The following is a 16,684-nucleotide window of genomic DNA, read 5'->3' on the forward strand; positions in this document are numbered from 1 at the left end:
AATCTATATCGACACGTTGGATTAAAATGAAAAAATATCAAAATAAGTAGCAGATCTACAAGAAAAGTAGCAGATCTACAAGCTCGCGTCGCGTTTCCAGCTTGCACATCTGCTACTTTTGATCCTTTTGTGTGACACTGTGGTATGATCGTTGCTTTTACGAAATAACTTTTTGAAAGAGGTTTCTGCCTGACCCACCCCCCCCCCCCCCCCCCCCCCGAAAAACCCACACACGCACTTTTTGAAAGAGGTTTCTGCCTGACCCCCCCCCCCCCCCCGAAAAACCCGCACACACACACACACACACACACACACACACACACACACACACACACACACACACACACACACACACACACACACACACACACACACACACACACACACACACACACACACACACACACACACACACACACACACACTAAAAGAGCCACTAAATAGCATTTCTGAGCCAGAAGTCTGCAGGCTTCTGCTCTTGCCAAGGGAGCAATTTAGTTAAGTGATATTAATGACAAACAGTAACCTTGAGTACACGCACGCACGCACTCATGCACGCACACGTCTATCCAGACACAGCCAGAGGCTATGCAGTCTAGAGGGACTGCAGTATCATTACTTCCAGACCAGTAGCACCTCTTTCTGTCCAACAATGACTTAGTGACAGACATGATGCATCTAAGCACAATTACAGCTGTCGGGGAAGAAACCACCTAACTCCAAAATGTTATTTTTACAGGAAATGAAAGACAAATATTTTTTCAGGAAATGAAGAAAAAAAAAAAATATATATATATATATATATATATATATATATAGTGACCTATACGTGCTCTTACTCAAAAGTAAGAGCACGATACTCGTTCGGCATGAGGAGACACATGTGTACAGTGTATCGAAGATTCATTGCTGACGGTCAAACGGTTCATGAGCTATGCGTGGTCAAAGTTTGCATTTTCAATTGAGTGCTATAGCACCACCCTTTGGCCAATGGTTGTGGGCTTCGCATCCTCATCGTTTGGCATGGCCCTCTACCATATCTCCAAATTTCACGAAAACCGACTGCACGGTTCAGCCAGAACTGCTATTTTTTAGCGGAAGGAGAAGGAGAAGAAGAAAAAAAGTGACAAAAACAATAATGGACCAAGTCCTTTCAGGACTGCTTAGTCCTTTAAAAAAAAGGAGTTAGGTGGTTTCCTCCCGACAGCAACATTATGACCAAGTCTGGAGCTCTCTGGTGGAGCGGTTGCCCCTGCGACCCAACTACGGTTAAGCGGTTGAAGATGGATCGATGTTCAGATGTCTTATTATATAGGACTACAAGTAAATGAAAAAGTCTAAAAGTCTAAAAATTAACACTGCTGTTTGGTGGGTGTTGGTCTCTGGCTGATACATTCAAAAATTACTAACATCAGCAGAGAGATACAAGATAAAAACACAGAATTTGGAATATGAGTCTGAAAGAACACTTATGGACAGCACGTAAGCCTTTTAGATCCTGTGTCTAGGTGAGACATAAGCTTTGGACACAATCTGTTTTCTGGTTTGACCTGAAGGTCAAGATTTTCCAATCGATTCATTTTTTTATCCCGAGCAAGGAGTCCATTAGCTCAAAAGTAATAAAAATGTCAGCACTTGTGCAGAGACCAGGGTTCAAATTGGGAGTTGGTAACCAAATGGACCCTTCTTAGATCTTTAACTCTTGAGTGTAAAATGAGCTCTTGAGCTCAAAATAGACTGATCAGGGTTATTCTGGGATGGGACCCAGAACCCATATAGGAAGGAACCAGTTCAGAGAGCTGAACTGGCTCCCAGTAGAATCCAAGGTTACAATGGCTAGACTAACCATGGTCCATAAAATTTAATATGGAGAGGTCCCAACAGTTTTAAGAACATGTTTCAGGCAGGTAAACGAGGTACACAACCATTTCACCAGAGCCAGTATTGCAGATGTGGTGCTTCCTGCTTTTAAAAGTAAAGTGGGCAAATGCTCATTCATTTACATAGGAGCCACAGTGGAACAGCCTGGAAACCAGTGTTAAACTGACATACAATCTGAGGTCATTTATAGGCAATTCACACTGAGAGGGACTGAATCCGTTTCATTGGAACCGTTTCCGAATACGGTTGCCTGGTCCCCGATGGCCATGATTCACATTGCCCGAGATTCAACAGTGCACCCGGGTACACTTGCATAACACACTTTGATCCTCCAGATGGTGGTGTGCTTGATGACTGGTGCGCACGGACACTGACCATCAACTCTGCGACATTGTCTCCAATAAATCCAGACACTGCATTGCATTGCCTCTTTTGGCTATTTGCCGTTATACTACGTCACTGTCAGCCTGCTTGCTATTCACTGTGTCAGTCAGTTCTGTGCTCAAGTGTCGTGTTTGATATTAGTTTAATGGATTCTACTTTAGCATTATTATTATTTTGTTTTACTTTGGAAACTATGCCAAGCAAAGCCCAAGAGCCACGTGTAGTCCAAGATCAGCGCGTACTGCGATGCTGCGTGTATAGCAGATTCAACATAGCAGATCTGCAAGCTCACAACACGTCGCGCTGCGACGCGTTGTGAGCTTGTAGATTGGCGACGGGCGGCGTTGAGAAATGAGCTGGTGTTACGCTTCGTGCAGCGCCTGTGTTTTTTTTTGTTGACGCTTGGCTCGTCGACTAGAGATCATGTCACGTTCTTAAAAAAAACAGTCCACTTCCTTCTTTAGGTACGCATGCATTCACATTGGAACGATCCATATCTGAATACACTTCAACGGTCCAGAGACCCGCCCCCCATGCGGTCTCGGGGACGGTTGGGAGATCCGCTCCCGGGAACGGTACGCATCATTCACATTACCACAACATCTGACAAGTGGTCCCGAGTCCGAACCCGGGACCATAGTGTGAATTGCCCCTTAAACTATGGCTACTGGAAAAGGTTCCCCTATAAAGGGTCAACTTAGAGGGAAGGATAGGGACGTAGGCTACATGTAATGTATATGTACTGTTCTGCCCTTACTATACGTTTGGTGTACAGTCTGTATGGCTTGGCAGACAGCTAACAAAGTTCCCAATAAAGCTCCAAAAAGCAGTGACTTGGTTTAGGTTCTTTACTGGTGATAACTTAAATTTATAAAACTGCAATACAGAAAAACAGAAAACACAGACATTTGTGTCAAATACAGTACAATCATAAACCAAATCATTAGTCATTTTTATGCATCACTTTTAGAAATGATCAAACCAACTTACAAGCATATTGTTTTAAGACCTATAAAGTTTAACAATTAACACAAACTTACAGACTTATCCTGTCCAAGGCCTGAGAGAAAAGGGTTAACTCAACATGCAGTGAGTGAGCTCTTGACAGTGTGCTGGCTTGAACTGAACTGACTCTGACCAAACTAATCACCTCATTAACTACCCTGGTGAGGCTGACCAGGTGAGGAGAATTACTAATTAGGCAAAGGAACATTGGTCTCCATTACACATAAGGCTTAAAGGTAAACTAGAAAGTAAACAGCACATGTACTGTTATGTGTATGTATTGTGATGTAGTTTAAAGTATTGTTCCGTTCAGTGTGAGAGGACCTCAGTGGAAATAAGTCTTCAGACTTTACTGTGAAATCCTTGAATCGCTGATTATAATGTATTGATTGCTTTTCTAAATAAATCAAATCAAATCAAGACCAATGGTCTATTTGGTTTCATTTTACGTTCTTAAGAGTTCAATTATTGTTAAACATCTGCATTACTTAATTTACAAGACGTCCACACAATTAGAGAAGGTAGAACAATTGTTATTTTGATCGTTTGCCTGTTCTCTATCTTAATGGTACCAACATCAATACAGCATGGAATTGTGGACAAAATCCTATCCAACGATAACTAAATATTCTTTAGTTTTGGGTCTGAGGCTAAATCTCATCAAATGGTGGTCTGTGGCTCAAATGTCAAATAATGGACCTTATGAAAAGGTTTGAAAAACACTTTATTGTAAATAAATAAAATCATCCGTAGATATTTTGGGAAAACAAAGTTTATTCATTTAACAAGCATTAAAAAAAGAACGTTTTGTTCAAGCTACCCAATGCAGTTTCAGTGCAATTTCAAAATATACATTTTCAGCAGGTTAATATATTCACAATGTTCCTATCATTTAAATACTCTGTGTGATTATCTCACTATATTGTCCTAGCCAGAGGAAGCTCGCAGGTTGTTTACCTTCATGAGGTAAGAACTGTACAAATAAATCTTTTTATTTTAACTTATAGTAAAGAGCACTACAACACAAATGAAATGTTAAATATAGGTGAAAGAAAAATCACTACAGCACATTACAAAACATCATATTTGTAAACAAACATTGTAAACCAAAAACGTTTCTAAGTGGTTATACATATTTGGTATGTGAATTTTATAAATAACTAGCAGATCGATTTCTTAAACCGTGTCCTTAAGTGATAGATAAGATAGATACTGTATTATATACACACACGTTATCATGAACTTGACCATAAAGATCAGACAGATTTTCTATTTGGTGTGCAAGTCTTTCCGACGATCAGTTCCGTCACCACTGAAGGGCATCAATGACAGTAAAGGATTTTGTTATGTTTTTTTTCTCTGCTGGCGGCCCGGGGATTATCGTTTTTCACCCCTGCCTGCCTGGCATTAATGTTGCTACAGTATAAGCACTAGACAAGTGGTTCCCAAAGTTTTTAGCCCATGATCCAAAAGAGAACTTAGATGTTTGCCCGGGACTCAAACTATAGTGAAAGATCTACATGTTTTCTAATTCATGGAATTTCTTAAAATGTGCTTTTACTTATTCAAGAAATTACTTAGAAACATATTTTAATTTGGTATTAATTCATGAAAACTTTAGAATTTTTAGGAATGTTATTGAAAATGTTTTGAAATAAAAATTCAAATCAAAATATGGGAAAGAAAAAATAAATAAGGGACCGTTGAAAATGTGTCTGAACCATAAATGGGTCCCAACCCACTGTTTGGGAAACTACCAGTGGCAACATTTCTTGAGCACATGGCAGTAGGCCAAGGAAGTCAAGCCTGCTTTACATATTGGCCTACGAGTCTTAATTGAGCCATATATAGTTTGTGCCCTCAAAATGTCTTCTTGATGCTTGCTTTTCTTGTATCGGTTCATGGCGTAACACCCTGCCATATAAGGGCGTAACACCCTGCCATATAAGGGCGTAACACCCTGCCATATAAGGGCGTAACACCCTGCCATATAAAAGCCACGCCTTTGCAGACATTCCATATCGATTGGCTTCCAAAGGAATGGGGCCTTTGACCCTACATTTGAAGCACGCATGACTCACACTAGTCTCGCGTGGCCAGACCGCTGCCTCTCGCAATGTTCAAATGCTACCGTCATACAATCTGGCGCAACGGAAGCTCGGATCATGAGCAAGCGATATAGCGGAAGTGAAGCCTCCTCCCCACTTCCGTTTCGTCTTTGCATCGTATTATAAATAGAAATCATCTAAACATATATAGCTTGCAGCTTATTAGGAAAAAAAAGAAAAAAAAAAAAAGCTCTAAAAATATTTTAACATTTATTTTCATGAATTTCCAGAGGTGTAGTTCCGTGTGGAATAGTTGTCTGGCTACGCGAGACTAGACCTTAGAGTATATATGAATAGAGACGGCACCAGATTTCTCCTCCCATCCACTTGCATTAAGTTGCTCAAAAGCGCATGAGGCGATTTCACTGTGCATTCTGGGTAGGAACAGAGTGCATTCTGGGATGGATTGGGCCCAAACACATGAATGCGCTGCCGCTGACTATCATTGCAGGCATTCAGCGTTCACGTGTCATCGTGAACGTGCACAATGATAGTCAACGGACCAGCGCGTTCATGTGTTTGGGCCCACGCTGCAATATCAAATTCGGCCACTATGTCCATTTCGCCTCAGGGTTTCATCCGGGTGCCGTCTCTATTCATATATACTCTAAGGACTAGACCCATGCTGACATGGATGTTCTCACCTACTGTAAATGTGTGTTCTGTGTTCCGGTCCTATACAAACAGAACTGACACAAGGCGTCAACAATCAGCATCTGGTAACAACACAGCCCCCCCCCCCCAATGTCTTTTTCATACATGTGCACAGTTGCACACAATGCCACAATGATGTCAGGATCACATGCACGCTCCACAGTCCACACACACACACACACACACGCACAAAACAATGGGCCGGGCCATGCCTATTGGTGGAGATCTGTGCTCCACTGAGTGCACAGCTTTGTTTTAGGTTCCTTTCCACAAAGCAGATCCTTCCACAACGATAAGCTACAGTATCTGTACTGTATAGGTCCTTTCAGACAGGGAGCGAGTGACGGAGGCGCCTGGATCAGCGACTGGTCTGCTCATGAGGGGCGTGTAGCGTGAAAAAAAGGAAGCTCACGGGTCTAGTCGCATGATGTGCGCACACACACACACAACGAGCACGACAATTTCACGGGGCCGCGCCCGCGAAAATACGCCTCTCATTGAAAATGATTAGGCGCGTCAGTCGCAGTCTGTCTGAAAAGGCCTTATGTTTGAGAATTCAAGGTGGAAGGCCTACTACTTCCATTATCCTTCTCATAACACGTGTGAATTCAAGGTGGAAGGCCTACTACTTCCATTATCCATCTCATAACACGTGTGAATTCAAGGTGGAAGGCCTACTACTTCCATTATCCTTCTCATAACACGTGTGACATTCTAGGTAGTGTAAAGGTGCGTTCAGACATGGATGGTTAGAGCGGCGCGATTACATACAATGTCAATGCAAAGACGAGCAGTTGCGCGAGCGCTGCGAACGGGCGCAGCGCGACCTGGCGCAGCAGCACAAACGGGACGAACCGAGGCGAATATTTAAACTCTAGTCTGAACACACCTTAAGCCACTTTAGCAGCAGCTTTTGCTAAATATAGGCTGAACTTTTCCTCATTCATTCATTCATTCATTCAGGGGCTCTAAACGCTTCCTGAAGACATAATAAGCACCGACATGACATGATGATTAAAACGAGGACATGATGATAAAATGATTGTGCTGCCACAAAATCTAGATTTGGGCCCATCCGCCACCTCCCACATCATCTGTTGCCTTGACTTCTGTTCTAAGCCCCCCCGTGTAAGAAAACGGGTTGGAGGGGGTCTCAACGTGGCTTGGCTGAGAATTTGTGGCATGCCTCTGAAGGACTATATATTCATACTCCTTCAGTTTTAGGCGATAAGGTTAAACCACCAAACCGTGGTTACTAAAAACAGAGACATGTGTTTGGGTGAGCGGTGAAGCGCTTAATCACCGCGGCTCAGTGGCGTCATGTTGTAGTTTTCGGTGGTCACCTCTTTGCCTAAAACTATGAATAGGCCTTAACAGCCCCATCTGAGCAGCCAGCCATCTGCTGGGTGAAGCAGGTTACATTATGGTCAAGTTAGCCCTTCATAATTGTGTCTGTGAAGGAAACAGAATAATACATAACATTGAATCACTTTATAACGCTGCATTTATAAATCTGAGTGATTTGGAATAAAGAAAAGATGGCCTTTTTTTTAACCAGTTACCAAAATTGCAATTTCATTCATTTGGGATTTTTAGCCCTATGCCAATTACTAGAGTGAGTTATGAACACTTTGATGGATATGGACTCTTGGCAAAAAATAAAGCAGGGGTTTTATTAAAATGACTTTCTCTGTGCAGTGCACACGGCTACAAACAGAACCAACGGACGGTTTCTACCGCATGTCAAAGACATATAGGTTTGTAACAGACACATACGATAAGCGTGTCAGAAGACTGCAGCTTTGGTGCGAACCACAGCCCGTCATTTACTAAGATTTAGATAAATAGATATGCCCTAAAAAGCAAGCAATCTGTAGGTAGACGTTAGTGGGTTTTGTGCCATTTCTCTAAATATACAAAGAGTTGAAAAAAAAGCACACGGTTCAGTTAGCAATCGATCACACGGCCAAGATAGAAGCCTCGTCTTCAATGAGAGTTTGCCGTTTGCAGCAAAGCATATTCACTATTCTGAATGTGATTTATTATACCACTGTGTTGAGGAGGAGGGACGACTGGTGAACTTCATACTTAATGTAAACGCTGAATTCATCTAATCCAAAACAGGACTGTCGTCGTGAATTATCAACCTAAAATAAATATATAAATATATATATATATGACTGAGGAACCTCTCATACAGTATGCCTGTGAGTCACCTTTCACTCAAATCAAAACAGGTTGTTGTGAGTGACAAATGTCAAAGAAATGGAAACCATCTACGATCCAGCTTTCATAATACAAAATAAAAGTGTGCTTGTACGCTTCCCTACGCTCAACGCAGCTCACCAGCCCATCCAGGGACTCAAAGAGTTGGTTTTTTTAGCAAAAAAACACTCAAAATGTTGAAATGCGGCGGATGGAATGCACTTGTCCGGTGTCCTATGATGACCCACAGAAATAAAAGGAGAGAAAACGGTATACGGTATGTGACAGTAAGTGATTAGACAGGCATGGTCATGGATTAAGGCCGCTCTGCTTTCCTCCCGTCGATCATCTGCTCTGCTTCGGTTTAAGAGGTTTGTCTCGTCAGCAGCTCTCTGGTTCCTCTCTCTCTCTCTCTCAGATGATGTGTCAGTGTCTCTCTACCTAATGCACTCCTCCTCCGAAGGGCTCTCCGACTCCTCGTTGTCACTGTCGTCCAACTCGGGCAGGTCTCCCCACAGCAGCAGATTCAGGCCTGTGTGGAGAGGGACATTTATCATTATTCTCCCCACAGCAACAGATTCAGGCCTGTGTGGAGGAGAGGGACATTTAACATTATTCTCCCCACAGCAACAGATTCAGGCCTGTGTGGAGGAGAGGGACATTTAACATTATTATCCCCACAGCAGCAGATTCAGGCCTGTGTGGAGAGGGACATTTAACATTATTCTCCCCACAGCAACAGATTCAGGCCTGTGTGGAGGAGAGGGACATTTAACATTATTATCCCCACAGCAGCAGATTCAGGCCTGTGTGGAGAGGGACATTTAACATTATTCTCCCCACAGCAGCAGATTCAGGCCTGTGTGGAGAGGGACATTTAACATTATTATCCCCACAGCAGCAGATTCAGGCCTGTGTGGAGAGGGACATTTAACATTATTCTCCCCACAGCAGCAGATTCAGGCCTGTGTGGAGAGGGACATTTAACATTATTCTCCCCACAGCAGCAGATTCAGGCCTGTGTGGAGGAGAGGGACATTTAACATTATTCTCCCCACAGCAGCAGATTCAGGCCTGTGTGGAGAGGGACATTTAACATTATTATCCCCACAGCAACAGATTCAGGCCTGTGTGGAGGAGAGGGACAATTAACATTATTATCCCCACAGCAACAGATTCAGGCCTGTGTGGAGGAGAGGGACATTTAACATTATTCTCCCCACAGCAACAGATTCAGGCCTGTGTGGAGGAGAGGGACATTTAACATTATCCCCACAGCAGCAGATTCAGGCCTGTGTGGAGAGGGACATTTAACATTATTCTCCCCACAGCAGCAGATTCAGGCCTGCAGACATGGGGACATTTAACATTATTCTCCCCACAGCAGCAGATTCAGGCCTGCAGACACGGGGACATTTAACATTATTCTCCCCACAGCAGCAGATTCAGGCCTGCAGTGGAGAGGGACATCTCGCACCGGAAGTTCGATGAAATACATGGCAGCCGTTTGGACCAGCTCATGAAAAAACACGATTTATGAACAATTGAGACCTTTGTCATGTAATCGGTTCAGGAATACAAAAGAAGACATATGACAGGTGGTTTTCTAATCACTTGCTTGTCGATGTGCACAGTACATATTGAGGCATCTAAACAGCAGCAGGTATTGTTTCTGTCTAGGAGGTATCGCAAGATTTGGTTGCCAGGCAGGAAACTGTGCAGCTTTCTCGCGAGTCGGAGTCGCGATACTTGGCACGTTCAGAAGCGTACATTGAACTCTTTAGATTGGCTACCTCTATACAATTACACAACCGTACACATCAAAAAGCAACACAGCAAACAATAATGTGTTAAATGTATTTTTTTATATTCCTGAACCGATTATATGGGAAAGGTCGTATTCGTTCATACATTAGTGTTTGTTTATTATGAGCTGGTCCAGCCAGCTCCGTCCACTCCACTGCCATGCATTTCATCCATGCCCAGGAGCTCGGGGGCTCCCTCCCTGCCCCCCTCCTGTGTAATTCCCTCCACTGCCAATGTCCAACTCTTCCCAGCCCGGATGTATGGAACAGCACGAGCTGGAACCACTGGCCGTCCAGTAGGCGGGGCTTAGCTCTACTACTGTATACTTTGTGGGAAACGAAGCTTGGACAAGGTTTACTAACCTGTGGCGTCCAGTCTGTTCAGAGTGGACACGGCGTCACTGTTGAACATCCAGAAGTGTCCGTTGTTACAGGACAGCAGACACGGCTTACAGGGAGCGACCACGTGGTAGCCCACCACATTACCACTGGGATAGAGGGGGGAGAGAGAGAGATGGAGAGAGAGAGATAGAGGGGGCAATGAAAAGAAAACAAATTGTCAGCATTTTATAGTGAGCACCTGTTAATTAACCCAATAAAACCAGGAAAGTGTGCATCTGTGTGATGTTTTTTATATTTTACTCAACTATTTATTATTTTATACTTTGGCTCAGGCATGTAACCATTCATCTTAAATCGATTCAAACCGGTGACAATTTAAACCGATATAAAAAACAATTGCGCAATGTAAACAGCAGAGGGCGCAAACAAAGAGTTGATTTAAAAAAAAGTTCAGTAATTTGCTACTGTATTGAAAAGAGAAAACAGTGTTGTAAAACAAATAGAAGAAAATGCTGAATTTGTTAGACATAATATATAAAACATTTTTTGAATCGGGTCTAAATGGATTAAAAGTAGACGACTATTATCTCTCAAATGTTTTAAACTCCCTCTCATTTCTGTTTCACTGCTCAGATCCGGTGTAGAGCCCACCTACTGTATCCTGTTTATTTGCATGCACGCTCGTCGCACGCGCACACGCACGCACACTTTCAGTAGCCGCCAACTCCAAAAGCAAGTTAATCCCCAGTGTAAATGCTGAATAACGGTTGGTCTGCGTGTATGCCACTAAAAGCACGTTGGTGGAACAACAACGTGATAGCCGGCCCACAACATTACAGCAGAGAGAGAGAGAGACAGACCGACCGACAGAGAGAGACAGACAGACAGATATGGACAGACCGACAAAGAGACAGACGGATAGACAGACAGACAGACAGAGACCGACAGAGAGAGACAGACTGACAGAGACGGACAGACAGACACAGAGAGAGAGCGAGAGAGAGAGAACAATGAAACAAAACAAACCCCCTTGTCTGCATTTTATAGTGACACCTGTTAAAGTGCCAACACCACTATTATCCACCATGTTTGTTGTTTTCATCTCCCTGGGCTGTTTACTGTAACAAAGGCTTTGGGAGTACAAAAGAAAAGCTCAACAACACAACTTTTCTAAAAAAAAACAACACACACTTTGCTGAAGCTTCATCCGTAGAAATAAATAAGCCAACTGATATTAATATAGTAATAATAAATTATAACAATAGCACACCAGTTAACACCGACAGCAAATTCTGATTTAGTCTTTTGAATAATAATTTAGTTTTGGTCCTATTTAGTCACCGGAACTTTTTTAGTCTTAGCCTATCTTAGTCTTATAGTCTTAGTCAACAGAATTAACACTGTAGGGTTGTCTTAATTATTGCATAATAGTCTAATTACAATTTGAGTTAATCGTAATTATTTTTGTCATAATCATGGACAATTGGCCATGTTGAAACATTTTCATACATACATACATACATACATACATACATACATGGGGGAAAAAAGCAGAAATAGCAGGTCTAAAAGCTTACAACGCACCAAAAGTAACACGCTGTAAGCTTGCAGATCAGCTATTTCCGCTTCTTTTTTAAGTGTAAAATGTATAAAAATACCAGTAATTTCTTGGTATATTTCAGTTATTTGTCATATCTGCCCTGTGCACGTTATCACGAAGCATAAAAGAAAAACAGAAATGTAACTTCTATTCATGTTCCAATTTCCAACACACCAAAAAAAAAATAACACAATAAAATCATTAATCACAATCATTTATGAGACAATGAATTGTCAACCTAAATGTGTAATGCTACTAGCACACTGAAACATCTGTGCCATGTGTGTGCTAGTCAGTTCTGCCTGGGGTCGTCTTGGTGTTTTGGTCAGAGCATCTTGCAGAGGCAGATGGTCTGACCAAACAAAGCCCCGAGGGCTTCTCTCTCCTCCATCCACCCATAGGATACCTACCACTTCAAACAGGCAATGTCTCTCAGTTTGCATCGGCAGCTTTCTGTGGAGTAGCAGCTGGCCACAAAGTCAACAGTCCTTAGAGGAAGAAAATGATACAATAGAATAATAAATAACATTACATATATAGAAAAACCTATCAAATCTATCCATTTGTAACTCTGAGAGTGTAATACATTTACATTGGCTACAATTTCAGAGTTAAACAACAAGCTCTATAAACAGCTATAGTGCTTTCTTGGTAAGTAATCAATCAATGTTAATAATATATGTTGAATCTACTGTGTAGATTCAACGTTTTTCAGACCAAGGACCTCCTTAGCTGAGAGAGATATGAACCAGGAAACCCCACCCCCACCATATATTGTATACAACTCTGTGTTGCAGATTAAACCTTTTCATTAATTTCAGATTCAAAGAGATTTGCTTGACAGCACTGTCGTCAGTTGGATTCATGTGAATGTGGATTTTCTGTCATTTAACCACTTTACTGTCTATTCCCCTCCAATAAAATCTGAATCTATACTTATTTCACTGTACTTGGTCTGGCATTTTCTTTCCTCTACACCAAACCTCTTTAGCTGAAACTAGCCGATCTACAAGCTCAACAACACCTCATAGCACAAGATATTGTGAGCTTGTAGATCTGCATTCTTTTGGCTAAAGTTCTCCTCAGAATAGGGATGCTAGGGTTAGTTAAGTTAAGCAAATCTCAGTACAGTATTAAAAAAAAAACATTTGCGAAAACAAGGAGGGTTTTCAAAGGAAATGTTTTCCCCTGGGTTGAAGACAACCCTGGACCAGATGTGGTTTTCGACCAGTGATCCGGGGATCACCAGTGGTCCTTGAGGGTGTTCCAGGTGGTCCCCAGCTAAATGGAGAGTTGGTAACCAAATGGACCCTTATATACGTTTTAACTCTCGAGAGCGTAAAATTAAACCAAATGGACCCGTAAGCCGTAAAGGGTTTCATTTTACACTCTCAATCTCCATAATTTACAAGAAGTCTACACAATTAGAGAATGTAGAAGAATTGATATTTTGAATCAAAGTTAGCCTGTCCCAATGGTACCAACACCAATAAAGCATGGAAGCATGTGGACAACATCTTTATTCAACTATAACAATAACAAAATATTCTAAGTTTTGGGTCTGAGAGGCTAAATCTCATCAGTCATCATAATGGTGGTAAAATGGACCTGGACATGAACACTAGGGTTGGATTAAAAACACCGTTAGATGATAGATCTTACCTGTTGGGTGGAATGTCGGTGGAGAACAGCTCGATCTCAGTGTCTGCCAGCAGCACAGCCTTCATCCCCCTGGTGCACAGCACGCTTTCACAGAAGATGCAGCTCACCTGAGCCACACACTTGTTCTTGAAGTTGGCGTTGGATGTAGACATGATGCTCCGGCCTCCGTTTGTTGATTTGTCCTCTCCGTGTCCGTTTGTTGTTGTGAACCCTCTTCAGCTGAATGATGTGCCCTCTCTGTTTGTTGATCTCTGATTCCCTCTCTGTGTGATGGTTCCTTTCAGCTAAAATGATCCGTCATCTGCCTCTCTGTCGCCGTTTGTCCTCTTTCAGCTAAATAATCTGTCCTCTGCTTCTCTCAGTGTGTTTGTTATGAAGCCTCTTCAGCTAAAATGATCTTTTATCTGCCTCTCTCTCTCCGTTTGTCCTCTTTCAGCTAAACAATCTGTCTAAATGATCTGTCCTCTGCTTCTCTCTCCGTGTCTGTTCTAAACCTGTTGTAAACCTGCTAAACCACACGAGTCAGGAGGCAGCATGCAATGCCGACGGTTTTTTTCTTTTTTTCCTCAATTCACTGCACCTCGTTCTGAACTTCTTGTTTCTGAATAATAACAACAAGAAGTTAGATACAACAATATAACGTAATGATTAGCCGTTATAGCTACAACCGTGGCTAGCTACTGGTTAAAAGGAAGCAACAACTGGCTGCTATCTGCTGCTGCTTGGATTATAATTCAACGTTCAAGATGAACCTGAACCGACGTATGGTCTAAAAAACACCTGGCAGGTACAACAATAACACAATAATTAAAATGTGTTTTTTCCTCCTTGGTTTAGTCATTTATCGCGTTGTGGTGTTCTGTTGTTTCTTTCTTCTTCCTGCTCCAGGTTGATGTTGTTTAGCTTGACGCTAAGCTAACAGGCTACCGCTGTTTTACGTCCAGCTGTCTGTCAGCTTTGTTGTTGTCACAACTTCCTGCTATTTAAAAAAACACTTCCTGAAACAATCCCTCATGGCCCGCCCCTCGCCGGCTCCGATTGGACAAACAAAACGACCCCCCCCCCCCTAAGGCCCGCCCCTTGCTGGCTCCGATTGGACGCCGCGCCGAGAGCCCGAGAGACCAGTGGTGGAAACAAAAAGTATTGATACCGCAATGAAATACTATTTTACATTATCTAAACTGTATAAATGCTATAAAGCATAGCATATCAAAACGTAATCTAGGGATGTAATATAGAATTTGCCCACCCATATGGTATTGATATGTGAAATGTGTCGTCTTGGCCCTGATTGACTGAACATTGTATGTAGAATGGACACGGTCAACACAAAAACTGCTACTGCGTAGGATAACCATGAAAAGCACTAAGACTTGTTTACATCAGGGTCCTCCACTTTCAATTCATCAGACTGAGGCAAGCAACATGCAAAGAGTATACTAAGCTTCAGGTATGAGGTATGACACGGACTGCGCACTAACTCTTTAAAATTCTGACCTCAGCAGAGAATGTATTCGTTTTCATTCTGGACCAGAAATCGTGATTTTTATTTTTTTATTCCATTTGATTTTCCTAACTCATTTGTGAACGCCAGTACTAACTGGCCTGATGCCATGACATTAATTCACCTCCGGGGGTCAACAAAGGTCTATCTTGTGTTGTATTGAGTTTGTGCTTGAAATGTACTGTAATTCTGCAAACTGTTAATACATATTTCAATCAATCAATGCTGGTCCACAAACTCCACATAGCAAAGTGGGGATGGATCATTCAAGGTTTTTTATGATCCTTAGGGTCATCCAAATGCCATATTCAAAATTGTGAATTAGGCCTATATCAATTTGGATCATGGTAAATTCAGGGGTTGAAAGTTGGGTACTATTAACATCGGCAAAAATGTCTAATTTGAATTACCGGTATGCTTTAAGTAGCATTTAACGGGTTAGTTTTGCACGAAAAACACTCCTTGGGCTAAAAACGGCCATAGCCACTTGCCTTTAATGTGCCCAAATGTGCTGACCTCATCACATTTGTGATGACGGCTATGGCCGTTTATAGCCCAAGGAGTGTTTTGTTTTTGCAAAACTAATGCTTGCAATGGATTCAGAATCATGAATAACCCCTAGTTTGACAGATTACATGCAATTTAAAGCATAGACATTTTTGCCTTATATAGGATGTTAATACCCAACTTTCAACCCCTGAATTTACCATGATCCAAAGTTTATATAATTCACCGTTTTCAATATGTTATTTGGATGACCCTAACTCCCTAAGGATCATACAAAACCTTGAATGATTACGATTGAAATTTATTTTGGGACAAATCTTAGATTGACTGGCCTACAATTCCAAGTAGGTTTGTTGTCTTGAGAAAACAACACAGAACAGGTATAAATCATTTACATTGGATTATATTATTATTATTTATATATATATATATATATATTGGAATCCTGAAAAGTAAAAAATGTATTTAATTTCAAATGCATTTAGACAACATTGTGTGACTCATGTGAGGAGACTCTAATGTAATGTACTTTAGAAGAAAGAAAAAAAAACATTTTATTTTTAGCAAAAATCGTCTCTCACACTTATGTGCCAGTGTGCCAGTGATGGCACGGTGGCACCAGTGCCAGTGGGCACCCAGCCGTCGAGCCGTGGACTAAACATCCTCTTCTCTTCTCTCCCACCCTGTTGTTCGTATCAGTCCTCTAGGGGGAAGCAGAGAGAGCGAGAGAGCGAGCGAGAGGAGAGCAGCTCACCATCAGACATCATGCATACATCACACTGACTGAGGAGGAGGAGGACTTTCTCTCTCTCTCTCTCTCTCTGGAGTGGATTACTAAACTTTTGGGAGTCCATCGCTCCTCAGGCTGGCACACAACACACAACACCGCGGGTTCTGCTGCTGTACGTGCTGCTGATCCATCCATCCATCCATCGATCGATGACGAAGTTTACCGGTGTGGTGTTTTTGTTTAGTTGTTTTTCGGGAGGATTGCCGGAGGAATGAACCACTTTGTTTGCACTGGAAC

General features: G+C 42.1%; 1 protein-coding gene across 1 annotated transcript; it reads right to left on the reverse strand.

The window, feature by feature from the left end:
* Window positions 1-5,231: 5,231 nt before the first annotated feature.
* Window positions 5,232-14,606, reverse strand: LOC306918750 (protein FAM72A). The gene is made up of 4 exons (XM_079531617.1): window positions 13,647-14,606; window positions 12,395-12,472; window positions 10,406-10,530; window positions 5,232-8,769 (listed from the first exon to the last, which is right to left on the reverse strand). The coding sequence occupies exons 1-4, from the start codon at window positions 13,796-13,798 to the stop codon at window positions 8,675-8,677; spliced, it is 450 nt and encodes a 149-aa protein (XP_079387743.1). The 5' UTR covers window positions 13,799-14,606; the 3' UTR covers window positions 5,232-8,674.
* Window positions 14,607-16,684: the final 2,078 nt, after the last annotated feature.

Source organism: Electrona antarctica (assembly GCF_951216825.1).
Source record: "Electrona antarctica genome assembly, contig: scaffold_305, whole genome shotgun sequence".
Classification (NCBI taxonomy): Eukaryota; Metazoa; Chordata; class Actinopteri; order Myctophiformes; family Myctophidae; genus Electrona; species Electrona antarctica.